The following is a 22,919-nucleotide window of genomic DNA, read 5'->3' as shown; positions in this document are numbered from 1 at the left end:
AAAAATTATTTGCATGTGGATACAATTCCTACCTGGAAATCTTTTGATACTGAAGTTAATGTGTAGTCAGAATCTGTACCTTTGCCCTCTTTTCCTCTTGTTCCTGCTATCTGAGGGACTGATACTCAGTTTCCCATTTCTGTAGCCAGATCTTTTTCTCCAGGAGAAGGTAGAGAAGCAGGACCGTGTGCTCTGGGTGCTTTTCCTGGCAGGCATCAAACCAAGGCAAGTTCTTCTGCAGTGTCAAACCCATTGTTTGCAAAAGGAGCAGGGGCCCAGCTGCTCAGGTGGGTTCAGCTGGGGGAGATAATTTAGCAGAACTGTTCTGAATATTAAACTTTGGGTCACCATGGAGGGGTTTTGTGTTTAAATTGTTCTTTTTGTCAGTGCCTGACAAAATGCTTTGTTTGTTAAATATTTGTTGTCCCTGCAGCTGTCCCTTGAGATTTCAGGAATGAAAACAGGGAGATTGTTTTTGGAACATCTGTCCTGGCCTTACAAGTTCATCCCAAAAATGTGGGAGCACAGGATGAGTCAGTAGCTTTTCTGCATCGAGGAAATGAGAGTAGTGACATCACTTCATTCCAAGATAAGGGAACGCCTGAGCTGGGAGCCCTCAGAGAGGCAGATTTCAGTCCCAACTGCTGATTTGGACTCACAGTGTAGAAATCAGCATCTGATTTGGGAAGTTACTGGAACATGAGCCTGATTTTGTTGATTTTCTTCTCTTTTTTTGCGTGCCAGTGTTGTATAAGACTTGATTGTGACAACCCAAGCTGTGTGAATTTATGCCAAGAGGAAAATATTTGAGCTGCCATCAGCAAATAAGGTCTTGCTAAGAGCTCAGAAATTCTTGTGGCTTAAGAAAACACGGCTTCAGCTTAACAGCAGCTTGAAAATCTTGTGTTAGTGAGGTTTGGCATCTGCAGCTGTCTGTCTCCAGGCTGAAAGGCTGCTTGTTTTGGGGCACTGGGATGGCTCTGCTGCTCTCCTTAAGGTTTTGTTTCCTGGCAGGGCCCCGGGGGCGATGCCAAAGGAACAGGCAGAGAGTGCCAAGGAGAGGCTGAGCTGCTGGGCTTCATTCAGAGCACGGGCTGGAGAGAGGGATCCCAGCCCAGCATCCTGCCTGGAACTGGGAGTGCTGGCAGCCCCTCAGCCTTGGCAGGGCCTGGGTGACATGGCAGTGTCACTGCCCAGCTCAGTCTGGAGAGAAAGCACAGCTCCTGCTCACCTCCAGGTGCTGGGAAAGAGACTCAGCCCGTGGGCAGGGAACAGGGGAACACCAGCACAGGAGCAGGGAGGTGGTGGCACAGAGGGGACAGCAGGAAGGCAGTGGCACAGCAGGGACAGTAGAATGGGAGCAGGAAGGTGGTGGCACAGCGGGGACAGCAGAAAGGCCATGGCACAGCAAGGACAGCAGCACGGGAGCAAGAAGGTGGTGGCAGTGGGGACACCAGTATGGGAGCAGGAAGGTGGTGGCACAGCAGGGACAATAGCATGGGAGCAGGGAGATGGGCAGTACAAAAGGTGCTTGCAAGGTCCCACTTCCCCATCTGGGCCTGCATCCTGAGGGGTTAAACAGGGTGAAAAAAATGTCCAGGGAAACTCGTCCTTGCTGGGGTTTTCCCTCGGGAAAGAATGGGGCTGGGTTTGAAGCATTTTCTGCCTGAGTGCAGTAAATGAATATCTGGGGAAAGTCCATAGGTTTTGGGTTACAAGAGCTAAGCCGGAGTGTAAGAGATGCCAAGGTTTCTCCATTGTTCTTCAATATGATTGTAATCAAATCTCTGCTTCCACAAACAAAACCCCCATTTTTCCTCTCTTCTTCCTTTTCTTTGGAGTATTAGTTTTGCTCTTCTTCAGCAAATGACTTTTACAGGAGGTTTTTTCCCCTGGTTGCTCATGGATACAGTGTCACCCTTTTGACATAGCAGCCCTGGTAAAAAAAAATATTTTCTTAAGGAAAAATTTGAAAAATGTAATTTTTATACATCAAATGCAACTGGTAGGAACAAATATTTAATTTTTTTTTTTTTTTTCAGAATGCTGGCAGGAGTTGAGAGGGGTTTTTTAATGATGGGATAGCTCACTCTCCTGAGGCTTAGGGAAGTATTTGACTTCAAACTCAGAATCACAGAATCTCCTGGTCTGGAAGAGACCCACCAGGATCAAGTCAAATTCCTGGCCCTGCACAGGACACCCCAATAATCCCTCCATGTGCTTGATCCCACTGCTTGTCTGTGAAAGTGAAGTCTTGCTTGATCATTCTATCATTTTAAAAGCCCTTTCTACCATTTGCAAATAGGATCAGCTGAAAACATTTCAAAAGCCTCTATTTTTATTTAGCTCTAGTTCTTCCTTCCCGCAGACGTGTCCAGGCTGCGGTACCGAAATAGGGTGTGTGTGAAACGCTTGACTGGAAAAAAATGAATCATATTCCTGGTGCTGTGAGCTTGCCCTATAAATAAAAAGGCAGCTGGGGGAGTCCTGACCCTGCCCTGGCTGTTGGGTCAGGGTTTCCCCGGGGCCCTGAGCGCTGCCAGCTGGATGCTGGTGCTGAGTGAGCGTGGTGCTGCTCAGCCTCGCCGCCAGCCGTGATTTCGGGAGCGAGTCCCTCTCAGAGCAGGATGCTGCTGCTGCCTGCCGTGAGCTGCAGCTCCTGGACAGCTTCCAGACCCGTGTCTGTGCCAGCTGCAGCAGGCAGGGGTGAATTGAGGGCACCATAAGGACACGGGTTTGGATCTGATGGGCCAGCGTGGCTTTCTGGTGCCTCATGTCCTTCTGCAGCATCACAGAGCTCTGCCTTCTCTGGGTGGCTGAGCAAGGGTGTTGTGTGCACTCAGGGGATCTCTCAAATGTCCTGCTCGGCTCCCATCTGTCCTTCATTTCCACCCCTCAGCTGGAACATGGCACTTGCAGTTGGTTCTTGCCACGCTCCCACTTGTGATGCAGCCATGGAGGTGCTGGTTGAAGAACTGGGGATGTGGAGGCAGGAGGAGGTGCTGCCCTAAGGACCAGAGTTTATACTTGAAATCCTAGTGAGAGATGGTAAAACATCCATGCAATTTGTTGGGACAGCCCTAAACCCAAAAGAGCAACAGAGCTGATGAGGAGCAGCTGAGGGAGCTGGAAAGGGGCTCAGCCTGGAGAAAAGGAGGCTCAGGGGGGACCTTGTGGCTCTGCACAACTCCCTGCCAGGAGGGGGAAGAGCAGGGCTCAGGCTGTGCTCCCAGGGAACAGGGACAGGATGAGAAAAAACAGCCCCAAGTTGTGCCAGGGAGGCTTAGATTGGATATTAGGAAACTTTTTTGGTGGAAATGGGCTGCTCAGGGAAGTGGTGAAATCACCATCCCTGGAAGTGTTCAAAAAACATGTGGATATGGCCCTTGAGGACATGGTTTAGTGGTGAACACAGTGGTGGTGCTGGGCTGATTGTTGCAGTTGATGATCTTAAAGGTCTTTCCCAGCCTTAACACCTCCATGAGTCTATGATTACAAATGTTTCTTGTCTGGTGCATTTTCTATTAAATGTACAGTGGTTCTGCTCCCAACAAGCATCAGTCTGGGAGAGGCCCCACAGACCTCGTGCTTTTAATGTCAGATGAGAAGATGCTCCCTGATAAGATCTCCTTAAGTAGTCACACATAATTTCTGTGGGCAAGCACAGCTACTCCCTTGCAGGGCCAATTACTTCAGGAAGAGCTGAGGTCCCTTTTTGGGATGCTATGAATTGAGCAATGGTGGGTCTCAGAGCAGAGGACACTGATGGTTCCTGATTTCCAGCAAGACTCTCCTCTATCAGAGGCCACATCTTAGGAAAAACCTCGTGCCCCTGGCTGCAACGTGCTTTCACACAACATCTTGTGGAAAGCTTCTTCCCTTTGGAAACTAAGCCTTGATAGACCCTGGACAGGCAGCTCAGTCAAGCCTGATCCTAAAGACAGCCAAGATCTTGGTGTCCCCCTGTTTGCCAACCTCATGGAAGAGCTCAGTAGGAGGAGAGGCCAAAAGCAGAGTTAGGGTTTGGTTTCTTGGTCTGCTGCAGCCTCAGCTCAAGGTTTGGAGTGATGTGTTTGTTTTTTTCTCGTTTCCTGGATGAGGTAAGGCAGGGTGGGCTGAGCACTGAGCTCATCCAGACAGGGCCAACCAGCAGATTTCCAAGGAGTGGGGAGAGCGTGGCAGTGTCATCTTCAGCCATCTGTCTGGCAGGGGATGCACGGCCCTTCTTTGGAGATGCTGCTGGGACATTTATTGCCTTGTTTGGAGTCAAATTATAAGTCAGAAGTTCCTCTCCCAAACCTCTTTTCCTTGACCCAAACTATTCCAAGACATGCTTACCGGTGCCCTAAATTGTCCCTTTATTTAGGGACACCAATTTAGGGCCCACCATCCAGGTGTTGATGTTGTGATGACGATTGGATTATCTATTAAACATGTTTGATTTGCATGACAGGGTTAAAACCCCGAGAATCAAATCAGCAGGACAGACCTGCATCTGATTAGACCCCATCCACTGCTTCTCTCTGCCTCCCAGCCATCTTGCTCTTCCTAGGCAAAATCTCTCCAGGATTTGCTCTCAGGCCATCAGTGATCAGTTTTCCTGGTGCTTTAACTCCTTTCCACCACACTTCAGCTCTGGCTTCCCAAACCATTTCTAGCTGGTGGATGATGAGGTGGGAAGGTGGTCTTTCCCATTCCCATCTAAGCAAGCTCCCAGCCCAGCCATCCAGTTGCTCAGGGTTGGGAAGAGTTTCCTGGGAAGTTTATGAAGAGAGCAGAAAAATCTGAGGGATTTGGTACCATCTGGAGCTCCCAGCAGGTGGGAGAGGTGTGACAGTGTTGCTGAATTGCAAAAATGCCCTCAGTGGTGCTTTCCCAAGCTCCCAAAGGTGCCAGTGTGCAAAATAACAGCTCTGAGATGCTCACACAGCGCAGATTTATGGCACAGCACCCTGTACTTAGAACAATTTCCTTACATCAGCCGTGTAGGAATGTGCCAGATCCTGCATCTTCCCGAGGCACGGACGTTATCATGGCTCATCTCCTGTGGGACACAGCCTGAACTCCTGGGGATGGGAGAAGATGAATCCATGGTGGTGCTGTCTCACCTTTGAGAGCTCAAAATGGTCAAACTTTTGACAACCCCCCACAAAAAAAAAGCCCATAAAAAGAAACAAAACAGAACAAACCACAGAAACCAAGTCTTGAGCTATTTATCTTTTTTTCTGTGAGACACAGGATGTGTAGTGTTCACTCACCTTTTCAGGGGTAGGTCTAGAAAAGTTTTGGGTTTTTTATAGAAGCACAGACTTGTTTGTGTTGGAAGGGACCTTAAAGCCATCCAGTTCCACTCCCTGCCATGGGCAGGGACACCTTCCACTATCCCAGGCTGCTCCAAGTCCTGTCCAAGCTGGCCTTGGACACTTCCAGGGATGCAGGGGCAGCCACAGCTTCTCTAGGCACCACTCCCCAACCTCACAGGGAGGGATTTCTTCTGTATAACTGACCTGAATTTCCCCTCTTTCAGTCTGAACCCATTTCCCTTGTCGTGTCACTCTGATGAACAGTCCCTTTCCAGCTTCCCTGTGGGCACCCTCAGATACTGGGAAGTTCTGTGAGGTCTCCATGCAACCTTCTCTCCTCTGGATATGTATCCAGGATATATTTATATCCTTGTTCCTTCTCTTGCATGCCTCAGTTGGGAACATCATCCTCACAATGAACAATGGATATTTCATGTGGAGCATTCCTTGTGGAGGTGCTGTTGCTGGAGCTGCAGGGCACAGCCAGGCTGTTTCACCTGCAGCTCTGCAGAGACTCTGGGGTCAGCAAGGTTAGGAACCACCAGAATTAGGAAGCACCAAAATTCAGGCGTCTGGCTCAGCACTGTGCAGGGAATGCACATGGACACTTCAGGGGATGTTTCCTCTGCCTCCCATCCCATGTGTGCCCAGCTTGGGCTGCTCCTGCTTCAGCTGCAGTTCTCATGTTACACAGCCAGTAAATTAGCAACTGAAGTCACTCTTGTTTTGCAAGCCTGATTAAAATAATAATTGAGGCTGTCTGTGTTTGAAACTGTCGAGAGGGCAGGGACGGTGTCTCTGCCCAGGCTCTGTGTCCTGCCTGCCCGCAGGGGGATCACTCACCTGGCAGTGCAGCAAAGACAGTCACCTTCTTCCTTCTCCCTGCTGGCACGAAGGCATCACCACCAGAAACACCCTGGGCAGAGGCAGAGAGCCTCCAAAAAATGAGTCTGTGCTGCTGAGACAGAAATCCAACTCACACCAAAGCACCAGAGTTCACCGTGTGAAACCACCACACCGTGCTACCTCAATAATGGATTTGCATTTCTCTCCCATCTGTTTGTCCCAGCAGAGATTTCCTTTTTCCCTGAGAGCAGCAAAGGTAACAGAAGTGCTTTGTTCTGCTCTGTTTTCTCAGGGATCCACCAACGTGGTTTACCAAGCCCACCATGTCAGCAGGAGTAAGAGAGGACAAGTTGTCGGCACCAGGGGAGGATTCCGAGGCTGCACGGTTTGGCTCACAGGTATTTTTGTCAGGGTGTGAAAGCGTGGCCTCACCTCTGAAACTCCATGAGTATGGCTGGCAGGTGGGGATTTGGGATCTGCAGGAAACGTCAGCGTTCCCTGCGAGCCAGGAATTGCAAAACATCCCCACGTGGGAAACACAGACACGCGATGCTGGCGCAGCAAGATGTTCTCCCTGGCAGCTGCTGCCCATAACTAATGTTTTTATGGATTTCCCAGCTGCTCTCAGGCTCCTTTGAACATGTCAGAGGCCCTCTGGGTAGCACTTGTTGTTCCCAAGTGTGTAGCTGAGGAAGCCTTGGCTCCAATCCAGCCAGTCTTTGGCAGTGGAACGTACCCAGCGTTGTCCAAAACGCGGATGTTTTCATTCAGGAGCGGTGGGAAGTTTACTGGGACCTGTAGGTCTGCTGTGTTTGAGGCAGCACGAGGCAGTCACCTTGTCTGGAGAATAAACACTCCCAGCCACAGAGTCACGCTGGAAGCAATCCTTTGCATTTGTTTTATTGCCTTCTTTTCTGTCTTGAAGTATAAACTCATTGTTTGGGGATTAGGGGCTGTCAAAAATTACAATTGCTTTTCTCATTTCTAATATTTAGACAAGTCTGTCTTTTGCCAGTTGTCCAGTTGTTCCTTTGCTTGTTAAATATTGGCATTTTCTTTGGCTGCTGGAGGATGTTGAAGGATGTGCTTGGAAGGATTTGTAAAGCCATTCTAATATGCCTTCCTGTCACCTTAGGTTGTAGCTGCTGGATTAAAGCATGTTTCTGTTCTGTTCTCCTCCTCAATTTTGAAGTGCCCAATCTGCTTTTATATAGTTTCTGAAGCCAAAAGCCCAACCCCAGGCAACTTCCTTCCTTTTCTGAGTGTTACTCAAAAATCTTGTGTCTGAAAGGTTCAAGCTTGCCTGGCTGATGATTATTCTTTGGAATACACTCCTAGAGAAGGAGGTGATGGGGGCCCTTTGCTGCTGGAGTCTGTCCCACTCCACATGGTTGCAGCAAGAGCCTCTCCTTGGGTTCAGAATGGTAGAGCAGCTGGCTCTTGACAGTGGGAGCAGGGGGAGGAAGAGGAAGATGAGGAGAGACCTCGAAGAAGCAGCATCCTTTCAAACCTCCCCTGCTTCCTGGAACCCAGCACGACCCAGCAAGACTCACTGCTGGGTTTGACCCCTCCAGAGGTTGGGCTGTAGATGCTTTTCTCAGGCCATTAATGCCACCCTTTCAATAATAAGGGCTGAAAAGGTGAAGGTTCATCCTTCATCTGTGAAGGACGAATCCAACTTCCTGTAGGAAGGAATGAGGTAGGGAACCTCAGACAGAAGGAGTTTGGCTGCCGGTGTCACTCGTTTTCACTCTCTTGACCTCAAACCTGACCCCTCACTCTTCTGCCTCCCCCAGGCCTTTCTGGAGCTGGCAAGACAACCATTGGCTTTGCTCTGGAAGAGTACCTGGTGGCTCATGGCATCCCCTGCTACTCCCTGGATGGCGACAACGTCCGGCATGGCTTGAACAAGAACCTGGGCTTCTCGGCCCAGGACCGCGAGGAGAACATCCGGCGCATCGCCGAGGTGGCGCGGCTCTTCGCCGACGCGGGGCTCGTCTGCATCACCAGCTTCATCTCCCCCTTCACCAAGGTAAGTGTGTGAAGGTCCCAGGGAATCCTGCTCTCTTCTCTGCTTCACCTCAGATGATGAAGATGGTTTGTGGAGAGGGTTTGCTAAAGGCACCGTCGGTTGCCGCTGACACGCAACCGCGCGCGGTCAGCGTTTGGAGGGCTGTGGCCTCGCTGGATAAATTCAGTGCTGCACATTGATAAAAAGCTAAGAGGAGTTTAAGATCTCCCTGCTGTTAACTCCTCAGAGGCAGAAAAGAGTCACAGAAGCAGAGCCTGTCCTAGACCTCTCACTGGTCTTTTGGAAGAAGATTTGACTGCGATTTTCACTTCCGTAGCTGCTGTTATCAGGCCAATGCAAGCAGTTCCTTTTTTCGTAGAATCAAGGAATCACTGAGGTTGGAAAAGACCTCTGAGATCATCGGATCTGACCGTTTTCACATAAGGCAGATAATTATTCACAATCTAAAGTTCTGCTGTCCTGCCTAACGAAAAGATCTTGAGGTTTCGCATGGGAAAAGCTGAAAACAGATTGAAGTTGTAGATTTTTACAATTTTTTTTTTTTTAAGTGTCTTTAAAGAAAAGGAGGGAAGTGAGATGAAAAACCATTATTAGAATTAGTGTGTGCTGAATAAATCTGTAAGAGAGATTAATTTACATGTGTCAAAATCCAGGGAGGTCTTTTTGCTGCAATTCAGATTTTTCCCGTCTTTCTTCTAACAGGATCGTCTAAACGCACGGAAAATTCACGAGGCAGCTGGACTTCCTTTCTTTGAAATCTTTGTAGACGCTCCTCTAAATATCTGTGAAAGCAGAGATGTGAAGGGCCTGTACAAAAAGGCAAGAGCTGGAGAGATCAAAGGTATGGAGGAATGAGATCTTATTTTGCCTTTTGCTTTCCAAAGCTTTGGATGCCTTGTCCTGGCAGTGCCACAATAGGGGTGGGTGTCTAAAGGCCCTTTGTAGTGCACAAGAGGATCCTGTTCCCCTAATCTTACACCTGTCACAAGTGTCACTTGTACCCAGCATGGTTGAATGCCCTCTGGTTGTTTGTATAGTGTTCTTGTCTCCAAGGCACTGATTATTCTATTAAATAAATTTAATTTGGGGGTTAATTGTCCGTAGGATTCACGGGGATTGACTCAGAGTACGAGAAACCCGAAGCTCCTGAGCTGGTGCTGAAAACAAACATTGCATCGGTGTCTGAGTGCATCCAGCAGGTTGTGGAGCTCCTCCAGGCACAGGTGGGTCACTTTGATGTCACCATCACTGGCAGCTTTGGAACCCTGCTTTGGGACACTGCCTTTTTGGTGTGCCTGTAACAAACAGCATGTTACATGTGCTGCCTGTCTCTGTCTTTCAGAACATCGTGCCCCAAGGCTCAGTCAAGGATGTTCTGGAGCTCTTTGTGCCTGAGGATAAACTCAGCAGTGTCCGGGCTGAGGCAGAGAAGCTGCCAGCACTGGAGATCACCAAGGTACTGTCACACACAGCTTCTGACACTACTTAGCTGCTCCAAGGGTGGAAGCTTCCAGGAGGATTGCCAGAGGGGCCTGTGTTCTTCTGATGGCCCTGACCTTTTCTGGCTGTGGTTTATGGCGAGCTGAGGTGGGACCCTGATCCTCAGCCATTTTCTGCCATGCCTCCCCACTGTGTGCTGCAGGGTGTCAGTCTCCTCTGCTGTGTTCATACAGCCCCACAGTTCAAGCTGCCAGAGGGCAGGGTTTGGTGGGATATTGGGAGTCCCTGGCACAGGGTGCCCAGAGCAGCTGTGGCTGCCCCTGGATCCCTGGCAGTGCCCAAGGCCAGGCTGGACACTGGGGCTTGGAGCAGCCTGGGACGGTGGAAGGTGTCCCTGCCCATGGCAGGGATGGGATTGGATGGGCTTTAAGGTCCCTCCCAACCCAAACCATTCTGGGATTCTAAGCTGTGCTGTGAAAGTGTGTGAGTCTGGCTTAAAAAGCCCCAGCCTACATCCCCCATATCTTTCTCCTGGTTATGAATGTCCTGTATTTGAAGCAAAACAAAACAAAAATGCTGTTTCAGCAGAAGGGAAGGAAAAGCAACCTCTGAGCGTGACATGGTGACAGGAGTGTGACCCCTTTGGGTTTGTTTTGCAGCTGGATCTGCAGTGGGTGCAGGTGCTGAGCGAAGGCTGGGCCACTCCTCTGACGGGATTCATGCGGGAGGCAGAGTACCTGCAAGTGCTGCACTTTGGCACCCTGCTCAACGGTATGGATCCCCTGTGTCCTCCTGTCCTGCCTTGTGGCACACACCAGGGCTCCTGAAGGTGGCCAGGGTCACCCTGCTGTGGCCACAGCCCTGGCTCACAGCCCTGACATCTCTCGTGGTGCTGCTCAAACTTTCCGGGAGTTGTTGTGTGGCTCTTGTCGAGCTTGGTTGTACCAGGGTGAAAACAGAGATGCAAACCTAAGGCTGGGGAAGCAGGGAGGCTGCCAGGCTCAGCTGGAGGTGGGAGGAGAAGGCAGCTGCTTCTTGGAAACCTGGTTTTGCCCCCCACCCCATTTCCCTGCTTCTTCAGCACGTTAGCTTGAAGTAAATCTGATTTATCTATGCATTAGCAGCCTGCCAGAGGTGCTTCATCCCTGGAAGAGGCAAAGAGGGCTCAGGTGATGCCATCCACAGCTGAGACTGGGGCACAGATGTTTCCACCCCGTTTCTCAGCTGTGGATGCTGTTGCTGTGACTTCACCTGCACATGGGGTGCTCACGTTGGGGTTTGTAGACCTGGCAGTGATCTCTGCCTTCAGGGATCTGGGTGAGCAAGTCCCTTTGAGCCTTGCATGCCTTCTAGATGATCCTGTGGTCCCACAGGGCAGGGATTTGCTGCTGTTGCTCAGATTTGGGCACAGTGCAGCAGAGGCAAAGCTCAGCACTGCTCACTTTGCACTGTAGGAGTGTCTGTGTGTGGGGGCCCTGCTCCCAGACGTGCCATAGCCTTTCACCTCCTGCCCAGTGTGCAAACAGCATTCAGAAGCACATGTCCCTGTTATCAGAGCCTCCTCTGTGGTCTTTGAGCTGCCTGTTGTGCCTGGGGAGGTCGCAGAGCGCCCTGGGATGGCCACGTTGCTCCAGAGCCCCGTACTTTGTGCTGGAGGCTCATCCCAGAGCATACCTGGGTTTGGGGTGCCCCCCAAACCTGCCAGCATCCCTGAGCACATCTCCTCTGAGCTCTGTGGGCAGATGCTCAAGGTTTGTAGAGCTCTGTGGGGAGCAGGGACAAAGGCCAGGAGAGAGAGCAGCTTTGCAGGGGGATGAGCTCTCCAGAGTGAGGTCTGCGTAGCAGAGGGCAGCAGCATCTGGAGATCCTGTCTCCATGGAGGTCTCCAAACTCACCACCGGTGTGGTCAGGCCCTCAGGGTGACATCTGAGTGGGAAAGAGAACACCAGCTGTTCCTGGAGAAGCTCTGGGAAGTGGTGGAGGGTTCCATCTCACGGTGCTGAGGCCAGGGGTGGCACTGCCAAGGAGAGGCTTGAGCCTGCTCTTCCCAGAGCCTTGTGCCCTGGGCTGGCTGATGGTTTGGGCAGCTCCCGTGGCTTTTTGGGGACACTTGTTCAAACAGCAAATCCCCCCTGGATGCCCCAGCAGGTGGGTGATGTGCTTTGTGTGCAGGAAGGGGGTGGACCTGCAGCAATGCACCAGCAGCCCGTGACTCTGCCAGAGGGGTGACAGTGACAGCAGAGGTGTTGGATCACACTCACTGTGAGGCTGTGGTAGGACCATGGCCACACCAGCAGGAGCTTTTCAGTGCTTTGAGTCTTGAAATGATTTCTGTGACGTGCCCCTGAGCATTAATTATCTTAATTATGTTTGTGTTCTCCCAGGAAAGAGACGCTTGGTAGCTGGTATGTATGGAACTATGGAGCTGTGCTCAGGCTCTGTACAAATTACCTCAATTGAGATTCTTTTTGGCTATAATTTTTTTTGAGATTTAAAAAAAAAAAGTTGAAATTATTAATTATTATGAAATTCTTACAGCCACGGCCCGTTTATGATCCAGGCAGTTATGACGTGGCCCGACACACCCCGTGTCCTAGGGACCAGTCTGCACAAAGATCCCAGTTGTGTAATTTTGTAATTAGCTGCACTGGAGTGATCTTTTGTCACCTCTCCATCCTGCATTTGGAAATGGAGCCTGAAGATGCTCGCTTTCAGCAGCATTTGTTGGTTTCATAATGCAGCTTTTTTTATTTCCTCTGCTGGCTTCATTGACTGATCATTATTAATATGATTTAAATGTATGAAGTTGATATTGATTGGATCCCATGTGAATGTAATTATGATTATTCATGAAAATTGCTGCCTGGCAGATGAATGATACCCAGTCGTGAATTTAAAGTAAATGCAAATATTTTAATAAAAATTAAAGTAAAAATCCATATCATAGTTAAAATCCTCAAATTAAGACTCTCAAGGGTCCAAACTGATTTCAGTCAGATCAGAATGAATTGAATCAGTGATTTGTTTTTGACTGGAAACCTATCAAAGAGACTGATTCTCCTGTATTAACATTGGAATATTGTTAATATCCAAATATCCAAGGAGAAATGGGAGGACCTCAGTGGAACACTGGGAAAATTGGGAGAGTTGGGTTAAAACCAACATGATTTCAAGCTATTTAGGGACAACACTGAAGTTAGAAACTAAGTGTGCACTTACAGACTCGCACAGAAAACAGATTAAAAATGGGCAGTGCAGAGATGTAAAGGAGGAGGAGTAGCAATATAGAGATAGTCAGGAAAAAACCCCAAATTAAACCCCAAAAAAACCCCAAATTAAAACTGAGTGTGGTGGAAGAGGCAGCCCAGGTGGTGTGCAGGGAATGGGGTGCTCCAGGGAACACCAGCCTAGAGCTATCCCCACAGAGGTGGTTCTCCTGGAGGAGAAGGCATTTTCCAAGCACGTTGAAATTCTTCAGTTATCCAGTGTTGCAATTTGGAAGCACATTTAAATTTGTCTCCTTCACAAGCAGCTAACAAAGAAGAACCAGGGGAAGGGAGAGTGCAGGAACTAAAGAGATGCTCCAGGTGTCTTGGAGACACCTCTGGCCCTTAGATAAAGAGCTTTTATATTCTGCTAACATCACCATTTATTAGCAGTGCAGAGAAAACTGCTGCAATGACTGAATTTCCATGAAAACCTCTGTTTCCTGTGCTCCCTGGGCTGGTTAAAATTCTTGTCCACACAGAAGGGTGTTCACCCCCTTCCCTTCAAGGGCTGTGAGCATCCCCCCGGTGCTGCTGGTGTCCCTGTGTCCTGGCTTAGGGCAGATTTGTGAGCAAACCTCCAAAAGGGCTCCTCTAGAAAGCAAATTCAAGCAGCCCCTCCCCCAGCTGGTTCAGGAAAATATTTCCTTGGAGAAAAGTGGGGGAAAAAACCCGTTTATTTAGCAGTCAAAGCATTGAGCAACACAAAAAATGAACACTATTAAACAAGAGAACCTCTCGCTGTTCTGAAGTGATTGCAAAGTCAGAAAGTCCCCTCTGCGGGCTGTAGCTGGGCTCACTCAGTCCCTTTTCGGTCCCTTATCAGTCCCTTATCAGTCTCTGATCAGTCCCTTTGGTGCTGGAAATGCCGCGGCCCAAGCCCAGCCCCGTGGGCCAGGTGGAGCTGCCGGTGCTCTGCTGGTGTTCAGTCCAGAGCAGGTCCAGACAGTTCCAAGAAAAAGATAAACCACGGTCCAGGGAAATTTTCTGCCTCAGCTAGCTAAAACTAACTAAAAGCGAAGGAGAGCTCTGTCCTGCTGTCTGTCTGTCGGTCTGTCTGCAGACAGCACAGCCCAGGAGAGGATGCGGGGAGCGAGCGCAGCTTGCAGTAACAAACTCCGCGCTCCTTACGTGAACCAGCCCTAAAGGCGCAAAACTCATTCTGGGCTGGGCAGTGATACAGTTCAGCAGCACAAAGCCCCGCCGGGACACCGCGCTGAGCCCCTCTCTGTCTGTGTGTGTGTGTGTGTCTCGGCAGACGGCGTGGTGAACCTGAGCGTGCCCATCGTGCTGCCGCTGTCGGCCGAGGACAAGCAGCGGCTGGAGGGCAGCGCGGCGCTGGCGCTCAGCTTCCAGGGCCGCCGGCTGGCCGTGCTGCGCCGCCCCGAGTTCTTCGCGCACAGGAAGGAGGAGCGCTGCGCCCGCGTCTGGGGCACCGCCTGCCCCCGCCACCCGCACATCCAGGTGCGACTGAGCCCCTGACTCCGGGGAGGAGCGCGGCCGGGGGTGGAGAGTCACAGAGTCACGGATAATGAGGCTGGAAGAGACCCCTAAGATCATCCAGTCCGACCCATGCCCCAGCACCTCAACTGGACTACAGCACCAAGTGCCATGTCCAGTCTTTTTTTAAACACGTCCAGAGATGGTGATTATACTGCCTCCCTGGGAAGAGCATTCCAGTACTTCATTATTCTTTCGGTGAAAAAATTTCTCCTAATATTGTGGTTGTGTTCACGAGTCCCAGGACGAGGGAAGAGATGAATCTGACCCCATATTTCTTAGAAGGCTGATTTATATAAATAATATATAATATCTATATAATACTATATATTTTATTATCTATATTTATATAATATTTATATATTGTATAATAGATATATTATATATATTATATAATATATTAAAGCTATACTAAAAAAATAGAAAAAAGGATTTCATCAAAAGCCTAGGAAAGGAAAGAAGGGAATGATTAATAACTTGTGACAGAGAGTCTGACACAGCTGGACCATGGTTGGTCATTAAGTCAAAACAACTCACATGAGACCAATCAAAGATGCACCTGTTGGTGAACAACCTCCAGACCACACTCCACAGCCATCGGGTAGTTATTGTTTACATTTCTTTTCTGAGGCTTCTCAGGAGAAAAAATCCTGGCAGAGGATTTTTCATAAAAACATCATGGTGACACTAATATCCAACTTATACTTCCCTTGTCACAGCTTAAGACTGTGTCCTCTGGTTCTGTCAGGGCTGCCTGGAGAAGAGCCCAGCCCCAGCTGAGCACAGGCACCTTTCAGAGCTGTGCAGAGTGCTAACGTCACCCCTGAGTCTCCTTTTCTCCAGGCTGAGCACCCCCAGCTCCCTCAGTGCTTCCTCTCAGGGTTTGTGTTCCCAGCCCCTCTCCAGCCCCGTTGCCTCCTCTGGACGCGCTCCAGCGTCTCAACGTCCTTCCCAAACTGAGGGGCCAGAGCTGGACACAGCACTCCAGGTGTGGCCTCACCAGTGCCAGGCACAGGGGCAGAATGAGCTCCCTGCTCCTGCTGGCCACACCATTCCTGATCCAGGCCAGGAGCCCTTGGCCTTCTTGGCCACCAAGTGAACTTTGCCCAGGTTTTGGGTGCCAGCTGTAAGAATCCATGCCTGGCAGGCTGTTTGGATCCAATCCAGCCAGCTATGGACCCCAGCCCACACCATCTTACACAGGATAAAAGGCAAAAAATGAGAGGTGCTCTTCTCCACATGGGGACTAAGTCCTATTTTATTTCCTAGACAGGAGAACACCAGGTCAGCCAGATGACTCCCCAGGTGGAAAAAGAGGGAGTGGTCTTCTTCCAGGGGGATTTTGAGCTGAGAGATAGGGGGTGGAGGAAGGGGGCAACAGCCAATGTGATAAGAGTGAGGAGGGGCAAGGGAAGGGGGAAACCAGGCAGAGACCACCAACACTGAGGCTTAGGGGGCAAAGGGGAATACCATGTGATGACAGAATACAAATCATGTGAACAGTGCAAATTACCAAACACCTACTGCAAATAACTAAATAACCATTTAGTGCAATACAACACAGGTGGATCCGGCCCCTCCCTGCCACGGGAAGCACGGCCTTGGGGGCAAAACCTGGCCAGGGGGTGGAGAAGTGAATTTTGACAAGGTTTTGAGGGTGATGGGTTTCATGTCTGTGCTTCAAGTCCAGCTCTTTCCTGGGAACTAGCCCATCCCGAGCAGGCAGGACTGATTTTTTGGCCACCAGCCCATCCTGAGCAGGCAGGACTGATTTTTTTTGGCCACCAGCCCATCCCAAGCAGGCAGTACTGAATTTTTTGGCCACCAGCCCACCCCAAGGAGGCAGGACTGAATTTTTTGGCTTTTCCCTACAGGCAGCCAGCAGGGTTGGTATATTTTTGCAGCTTCTCTCTTCCCATTTAGTCTGTGGCAGTACAAGGAGCATTGTCCCTCAGAAAGGGAGAGCTCTGCGTTCCACACAGCTTTCTGCTTAAAAGGGCTACAGCTGTGGTAGTTCTTTCTTCTCCCTCAAAATGCCTCGTTTAATTAATCAGCAGCAGGTGTGTGCTTTGCAACAGGCTCATTCCTCCTGTTTATTCCAGGAGGAAAGCAAAGAGGGAGGTGGAGGAAGGTCTTGTGCCTTCCTGTAGACTGCTGGCTGCCAGAAGGGAGGCCAGCACCCAGCTGGGTGGGGACTGGGTGGCTGCTGGTCCACTTGGTGAGGTTTTGCTGCCCATGACATTCATTCACGTGGTCACTGCAATGATGTTTTCCACCTGAGAGAAAGGAAGGTCATCCTGCAATGTGTTTGAGCCTCACACTTTTCAAAGGAGACTGGGAGAAGGAAGAGTGTGCTGTCCCCTTTGCACTGAAGGTGTGTGTAATTCCCAGATGGTGATGGAGAGTGGAGACTGGCTGGTTGGTGGAGACCTGCAGGTCCTGGAGAAGATCAAATGGAATGATGGGCTGGACCAGTACCGCCTGACCCCGCTGGCTCTCAAGAAGAAGTTCAGGGAAATGAACGCTGGTGAGTGCCCTGGGTTACACCAGTGACAGGGCTCCTCCTGCCCCACCAGGCCTTGGTGTGATCCATGACTTGCTCTCAAGCTCACAGCACTTCCAGGTGGCTTCGGGATGCTCCCAAAATGGGTCTGCTTGGGAGGGTGGGCACTAAAGGAGACTCAGGGCACGGGTCTCTTGGTGGCACAGGGTCTCCTTGGTTAGGGCAGTGCTTGTGATGGGCTGTGTCCCCCGTGGGCTGCTCTGGAGGTTGGGAAGTGCTGAGCATCCTGCTCACATCCCCCCTGGCAGGTCAGATCCTCTCTGCACTGACATTCTTGGCCTTCACGCCTGGGGCACAGCTCAGGTGTCTTCTCCCAGCTCTCTGTCTCATACAGTCCCAGAATGGTTTGGGTTGGAGGGACCTTAAAGCTCATCCCATCCCACCCCCTGCCATGGGCAGGGACACCTTCCACGTTCCCAGGTTGCTCCAAGCCCCATTCAACGTGGTCCTAGCAGGATGGCAAGGGTCAGACACCCACCCTCACTTTGGGGAGAGAGCATTGGCCCTCCTGCAGGTACCACTGAGCCTGGGGAGGTGACAGATCACGTAAGACATCAGTGCAGGTGCCCTGTACTGTGCACAAACATTGTAGGAGAGCTGATAGGGCTGAAATCAACCCCAAAGGAAGGGAGTGCAGGGAAAATAACCGTGGCAGGGCGATGTGTGTGTGTGAAACACTCAGGGCCTTGTTCTTGTGGAGACAGGGCACACACAGGTCTGTCATGGCTGACACAGGGCACACACAGGTCTCTCATGACTCCGTGGCAGCTCAGAGTGTGGGAATGGCCCCAGTGACCCCCCGACCTTTCCCTTTCCCTTGCAGACGCCGTCTTCGCCTTCCAGCTGCGCAACCCCGTGCACAACGGGCACGCGCTGCTGATGCAGGACACGCGGCGCCAGCTCCTGGAGAGGGGCTACAAGAACCCCGTGCTGCTGCTGCACCCCCTGGGGGGCTGGACCAAGGATGACGATGTCCCTCTGGAGTGGCGCATGAAGCAGCACGCGGCCGTGCTGGAGGAGCAAGTCCTGGACCCCAAGTCCACCATCGTGGCCATCTTCCCCTCTCCCATGCTCTATGCCGGCCCCACGGAGGTAACACAGCCCTTGGCTGCTCAGCAGGGCAAGGAGGCAGCCTGTCCGTGGGGGTTGTGCTCCCAGCCTGCCTGGAAAACCCAGGAAGGGGGCTGGAGCTGTGTGCTCACTTTGGCTCCCTGTGTGGTTTGCCTGTGCTTGCTGCTGCAACATCTTCGCAGAGAACTCTGCTCCCATCCTCTCCTGGGCTGCGGAGTGCTGGGGAGAAGGGTTACAAACAGGCTTCACCTTTTTCTGGCGGGCAGGGATGTTCATTTGAAACCCCAGGGGTTTCCCTTGTGTCCCTAAATGAGTGGGATGAAAGGCGCAGACGCCGAACCTCCCCTTCCGTGTGCTGGGGGGCACCACCTTGGCACGCCCAAAATTCCAACTACCGCCAGATCAGACCCAGCCCAGTTCCCTCCCCAGGGCCTCCCTCTCCCCCAGCCCTCAGTCCCATGTCCCTCCCTGCAGGTGCAGTGGCACTGCCGAGCGCGGATGGTGGCGGGGGCCAACTTCTACATCGTGGGGCGCGACCCGGCGGGCATGCCGCACCCCGACACCAAGCAGGACCTGTACGAGCCCACGCACGGCGGCAAGGTGCTGGGCATGGCCCCCGGCCTCACCTCCGTGGAGATCATCCCCTTCCGCGTGGCCGCCTACAACAAGGTCAAGAGGGCCATGGATTTCTACGACCCCAGCAGGTAACGCGGCAGCCGCGCCGTGGTTTCTTCGCCGCGTGGTCTTGTGTTTCCTGGGAGTCCCAACGAAGGCGAGTGTCACAGATGTATTTTTTGAAAAATCTTTTTGTTAGGGTTTTTTCTCCTAAGAAGCTGGGAAGCTTCAGCTTCTCCGTGTTTTGTTGCTTTAGAATGTGATTTAGAAAATTATTTACTCAGTATTTAGATTGTTTTTCTTTGATGACCAATGACAGCTACCTGTATCGAGGCTGTGAGTAGTCACAAGATTTTATTATTATTCCTCTCTATTCCTTTTGAGCTTTCTAATGAATCCTTTCCCTCTATTCTTTGTAGTATAGTTTTAGTATAACATTTTAATATAATATAATATCATACTATAATAAATCAACCTTCTGAGACATGGAGTCAAGATTCTCATCTCTTCCCTCGTCCTGAGACCCTCAAACACAACCACAGGTGAGGAAAGGAAGGAATCTGACTTCATGTTCTTAGAAGGGTAATTTATTATTTTACAATCTATATAATATTAAAGACTGCAATACTAAACTATACTAAAGAATAGAGAAAGGATACAGACAGAAGGATAAAAAATGATAATGAAAAACTCGTGACTCTCTCCAGAGCCTTGATACAGCTCGGCTGTGATTGGCCATTAAGTAAAAACAATTCACATAATGTTGGATAAACAATCTCCAAACCACATTCTAAAGCAGCAAAACACAGGAGAAGGAAATGAGATGATATTGTTTTCCTTTTTCTCTGAGGCTTCTCAGCTTCCCAGGAGAGAAATCCTGGCAAAGGGATTTTTCCAGAAAATGTGACGGTGACAACGTGGGGTTTGTGGGCACCTCAGGCTCACAGGTTTTTGGGGGACAGGGAAAAGCCATGTTCCTCCCAAGGAGAGGAATGGGGGCAGAACTTGGGAAAGCCACCCATGTGTTCCTCCAAGAGCTGTTCCCAGGTGTCACATGAAACTAAAGGTGCCACCAGGGAAGAAAAGCAGCACAGGCTGGGGGCTGAGAGGCTGTAGGAAGGCAGCCTCCCACAGCTGGGAAGTGTTATGGACACTGCAGCTCCTCTGGGATGAGGAGCTCTGGGGGGTGACTCGGGCCAGCTGTGCTGATGTCACCTGTCCCTGTTTCACACAGGCACGATGACTTTGACTTCATCTCGGGAACACGCATGAGGAAGCTTGCTCGGGAAGGGGAAAACCCCCCAGATGGCTTCATGGCCCCCAAAGCCTGGAAAGTCCTCACCACCTACTACCAGTCACTGGAAAAAAAGAATTAACTCCTCCTCCTCCTCCTCCTCGTCCCTAGAAATACCTGTATTAAGAGTGAGCAATGATCCATTGATTCCCTGTGACACAGATCACTTGGCATGACCCTGGGATTTTCCTACCTGGGTCAGTGTTTTTCACCAATCAGAAATACTTTGAGCCTGAGATCCTTCTCCCCCTGAAGCTGCTGGGAGTGTCCCCATGGAGCTGGAAGGGATGGGGAGCGGGCCCTTTGTTCCCAGCTGGCAGCAGGACGTGCCACCGGGATCGCCGCGGTGCTGCCAGGGCCACACAGCAGCTGCCAGTGCAGAGGGGACCAGGATAAATCCTGCCTGTGCCCTGCCTGGAGCAGAAATGAAGAAGTGCCTTTCCTCATTGTGCCTTAGACAGTTTTTGCTAATTAGCAGCAGAATCTTTTTAATGCCCCTTTTATAAAAAGGACTTTTTAAGATCAGCTGTGACCACCTCCAGTTCCTTGTGGCTGAGCCAACTCCTCACTGCTTCCTTCCTTCCTCCTGCTTGACCTCTTTAATCAAACAAATCCTGAGCTGAGCATTACTGTTGCTCCAAGTTCAGCTGCCTGTGAGGTTGTGCACTCACAGCCTGGCTGGGGAGCCTCTCCTGGGAGGCACCATAAAGCCCTGAGATCCCTAAGAAAGCTCTGGACAGCAAGGAAAAGTCAGGGATGCTGGCACTGTTCTTTCAGGTGTCCTCCCACGTGGCGGGACGGGATCCCCCTTCCCTCTGCCCACACTCCTGCCACCCCAAAAGCATATCCGAGGTGAAACAGCAAAGACAGCACGAGGTGGGTCTGGAGAAGCAGCTGAGAGGAAGCTGAAGCTCCTGCCCTCATCCACACCTGTGTGGGTGCAGGTGACCTGATTTATTCTGTGTCTGCGGCATGGGGCCGCTGGGGACCCCAGAGGATGGCAGGAAAGCCTTGGCCCCCCAGCGCTGTGGGGTGCTGCTGCTGAGCCGAGAGCCCGGTGCTGCTCCCAGCCCCGGCTGTGGAAAGTTACCGCGGACATTATCGCCTTCCCCACCCTCACCCCGACACGGACTTTGGCAATGCCCCGCCTGAGGCTTTTCCGCTGACTCGCAGGAGCCTCCGAGGTGACAGAGCAGTGCCACAACAGCCACACGACAGCCGGGCTTCCCTGGGCCCTGCCCGGAGCCCAGGGCCAGCCGCGGGGGCTGCCAGGGACGGGGCTGGTCCCGCCTCGCCGCCCCAGCTCTGCCATGGCAGCAGAGAGCATCCGGCACTTGGTCCTTACAGCGAGGCCTCACTCCGGGATTGCAGCACCTGGCCTTGTGTAGCAGCTGCCCCAGGAGCCGTGGGGATGTTCCCAAGGAACAGGAATGAGCTTTCCTCTCTTCTTGTGCTCCAGTTTGAATTCCGGGTGGATCGACGCTCAGCAAAAGCAACCCGCTCCTGCTCGGTGCTGTGAGCTACGACCTGCCCTGCTGTGGCCAGGGCACAGGGTCCAAGCCTTTGTCTATGACTGGAAAACTTCCTTGCAAAAGGGCTTTTTTGGGTGTTTTTAAGTCTTTTAAAAAAGTATTTGGAGGAAATCTGTGTTTTACCCCAAGGCTCCTCTGTGGGAGCTGACAGTGCACCACCCCAGCCTCATCCAGCCAGGCCCTCCGGCAGCTAGCCAAAAGGGATATTCCCATTTAGGGTTTTTAAGGAGTGAAACAGCCCTGTTGCTGTTCATCATCAAATAATCCAGTGTTGAAACCTGCCCCCCCAGTTAGTCCAGGTGGTCACAGCAAAACACAGATGTTGTGTTATCATTTTAAAGCAGTGTAGTGTCCTAATTACCTCTGATTAAAACACGTGGACTGGGGGGGTTTATAGTCTATTTATTAAACACATGAGACTGGAATTTGTACCTCAGCTGATGCATCTCATGATTTAATATATTCTGAACTCAATACTCTATGAAACACTCACTTTTAGTACAAATAAATATTTATATGTGTAAGTAGCTCTCACTTGGTGGTTTTTGGGTGGAACTTTGCTGGAGGCTTGCTCAGCTGTCCCTGGAGATGTGGGAGAGGGATCCGGCTCTTCCCCCCCTTGAGAGGGGCAGGATCAGGTGCTGAGGCTTGGACCAAGCCCCCGGAGCCATGGAATTAAAGCAGCCACGTTCCAAACCACGCTGCTTCCTCAGCCTTTTGAGGAAGCTGCCAGAGGCTTTGTGCTTTGACAAGGACTCCCACTGCAGCAGCAAGAGTGGACAAGCATGGGAGAGCTCCTGGAGAAGTGGGAATTGCACTCCAGCTGCAGAAACTGCCCCCAGGAGCCATCAGAAATGACTCCTTGTGCCTCTTCAGCCAGCCCGCGATGAGTTTTGGGCAGAAGGGAAAGGCAGCTCCAGGCAGCAGTGCCCAGAGCCGGGCTTTTGGAGACACCGGCAGGAGATCAGGTCAGGCAGTGCCCAGGGACTGTCCCCGGCTTTGTCCTGCTGCCGAGCCCTCCCTCGGGGGGACATTAACACCCCCGAGGACACGCTTCACACTCAATTAAAGGCAATTAAGAGCTGCCTCCGCTGGGGTTTTACCAAGCAGGAAACAGCCTGAAAATAAAGTACAAACCAGCCCTCCAGCACTTGGTGCACTGTCAAGCTGAAGAGCCAGCAACCTGTACTACTGCCCTTTTATCCAGATTTTTCCTGGAGAAAATGAAATACGGGTGATATGGGGCAGCCACTGGAGGAGATGAGAAGGGAAGCTCCCAGCCAAAAAGGCAGGAGGTGCAGGAGGAGCTTCCCAGGCTGGCTTTTCCCAGGTGTAACAACCCCTGAGCAGGGTGGGAGCAGGGCCTGAGCTCACGGGCAGCTGAGAACTTCCCGGGCACAGGGGCCATGCCAGCCTGCCCAGGGATTCCAGGAGGGAGCACTAATGGCAGGGTTAAG

The 22,919-nt window shown here is 51.3% G+C and overlaps 2 protein-coding genes across 3 annotated transcripts in view; both read left to right on the top strand.

Annotated features, from left to right (window-relative positions):
* The window catches only part of MINPP1 (multiple inositol-polyphosphate phosphatase 1), a 40,252-nt gene extending 33,712 nt beyond the window's left edge, over positions 1–6,540 (top strand). The window contains exon 6 of the transcript XR_005955611.1: positions 6,442–6,540. The gene's annotated coding sequence lies outside the window, so the exon portion shown is untranslated. The remainder of the gene's footprint in view (positions 1–6,441) is intronic.
* Positions 1–21,986, top strand: part of PAPSS2 (3'-phosphoadenosine 5'-phosphosulfate synthase 2) — a 28,464-nt gene extending 6,478 nt beyond the window's left edge. The window contains exons 1-12 of one of the 2 annotated variants that reach the window (XM_041473362.1): positions 3,030–3,048; positions 6,442–6,547; positions 7,946–8,181; positions 8,884–9,022; positions 9,286–9,404; positions 9,524–9,637; positions 10,281–10,392; positions 14,146–14,351; positions 16,779–16,914; positions 17,774–18,042; positions 18,496–18,725; positions 19,871–21,986. In XM_041473362.1, the coding sequence (XP_041329296.1) occupies positions 3,046–3,048; positions 6,442–6,547; positions 7,946–8,181; positions 8,884–9,022; positions 9,286–9,404; positions 9,524–9,637; positions 10,281–10,392; positions 14,146–14,351; positions 16,779–16,914; positions 17,774–18,042; positions 18,496–18,725; positions 19,871–20,012 (1,812 nt within the window). In that variant the 5' untranslated portion in view covers positions 3,030–3,045 and the 3' untranslated portion in view covers positions 20,013–21,986. Of the gene's footprint in view, positions 1–3,029; positions 3,049–6,441; positions 6,548–7,945; positions 8,182–8,883; positions 9,023–9,285; positions 9,405–9,523; positions 9,638–10,280; positions 10,393–14,145; positions 14,352–16,778; positions 16,915–17,773; positions 18,043–18,495; positions 18,726–19,870 lie in introns of those variants that run through there. The other variant, XM_041473354.1, reaches the window with a different exon arrangement.
* The last annotated feature ends 933 nt before the right edge of the window (positions 21,987–22,919 follow it).

This window comes from Pyrgilauda ruficollis, unplaced genomic scaffold (genome assembly GCF_017590135.1).
Source record: "Pyrgilauda ruficollis isolate IOZ18807 unplaced genomic scaffold, ASM1759013v1 scaffold11, whole genome shotgun sequence".
Taxonomy (NCBI): domain Eukaryota; kingdom Metazoa; phylum Chordata; class Aves; order Passeriformes; family Passeridae; genus Pyrgilauda; species Pyrgilauda ruficollis.
This window is presented reverse-complemented; position numbering and strand designations above follow the sequence as displayed.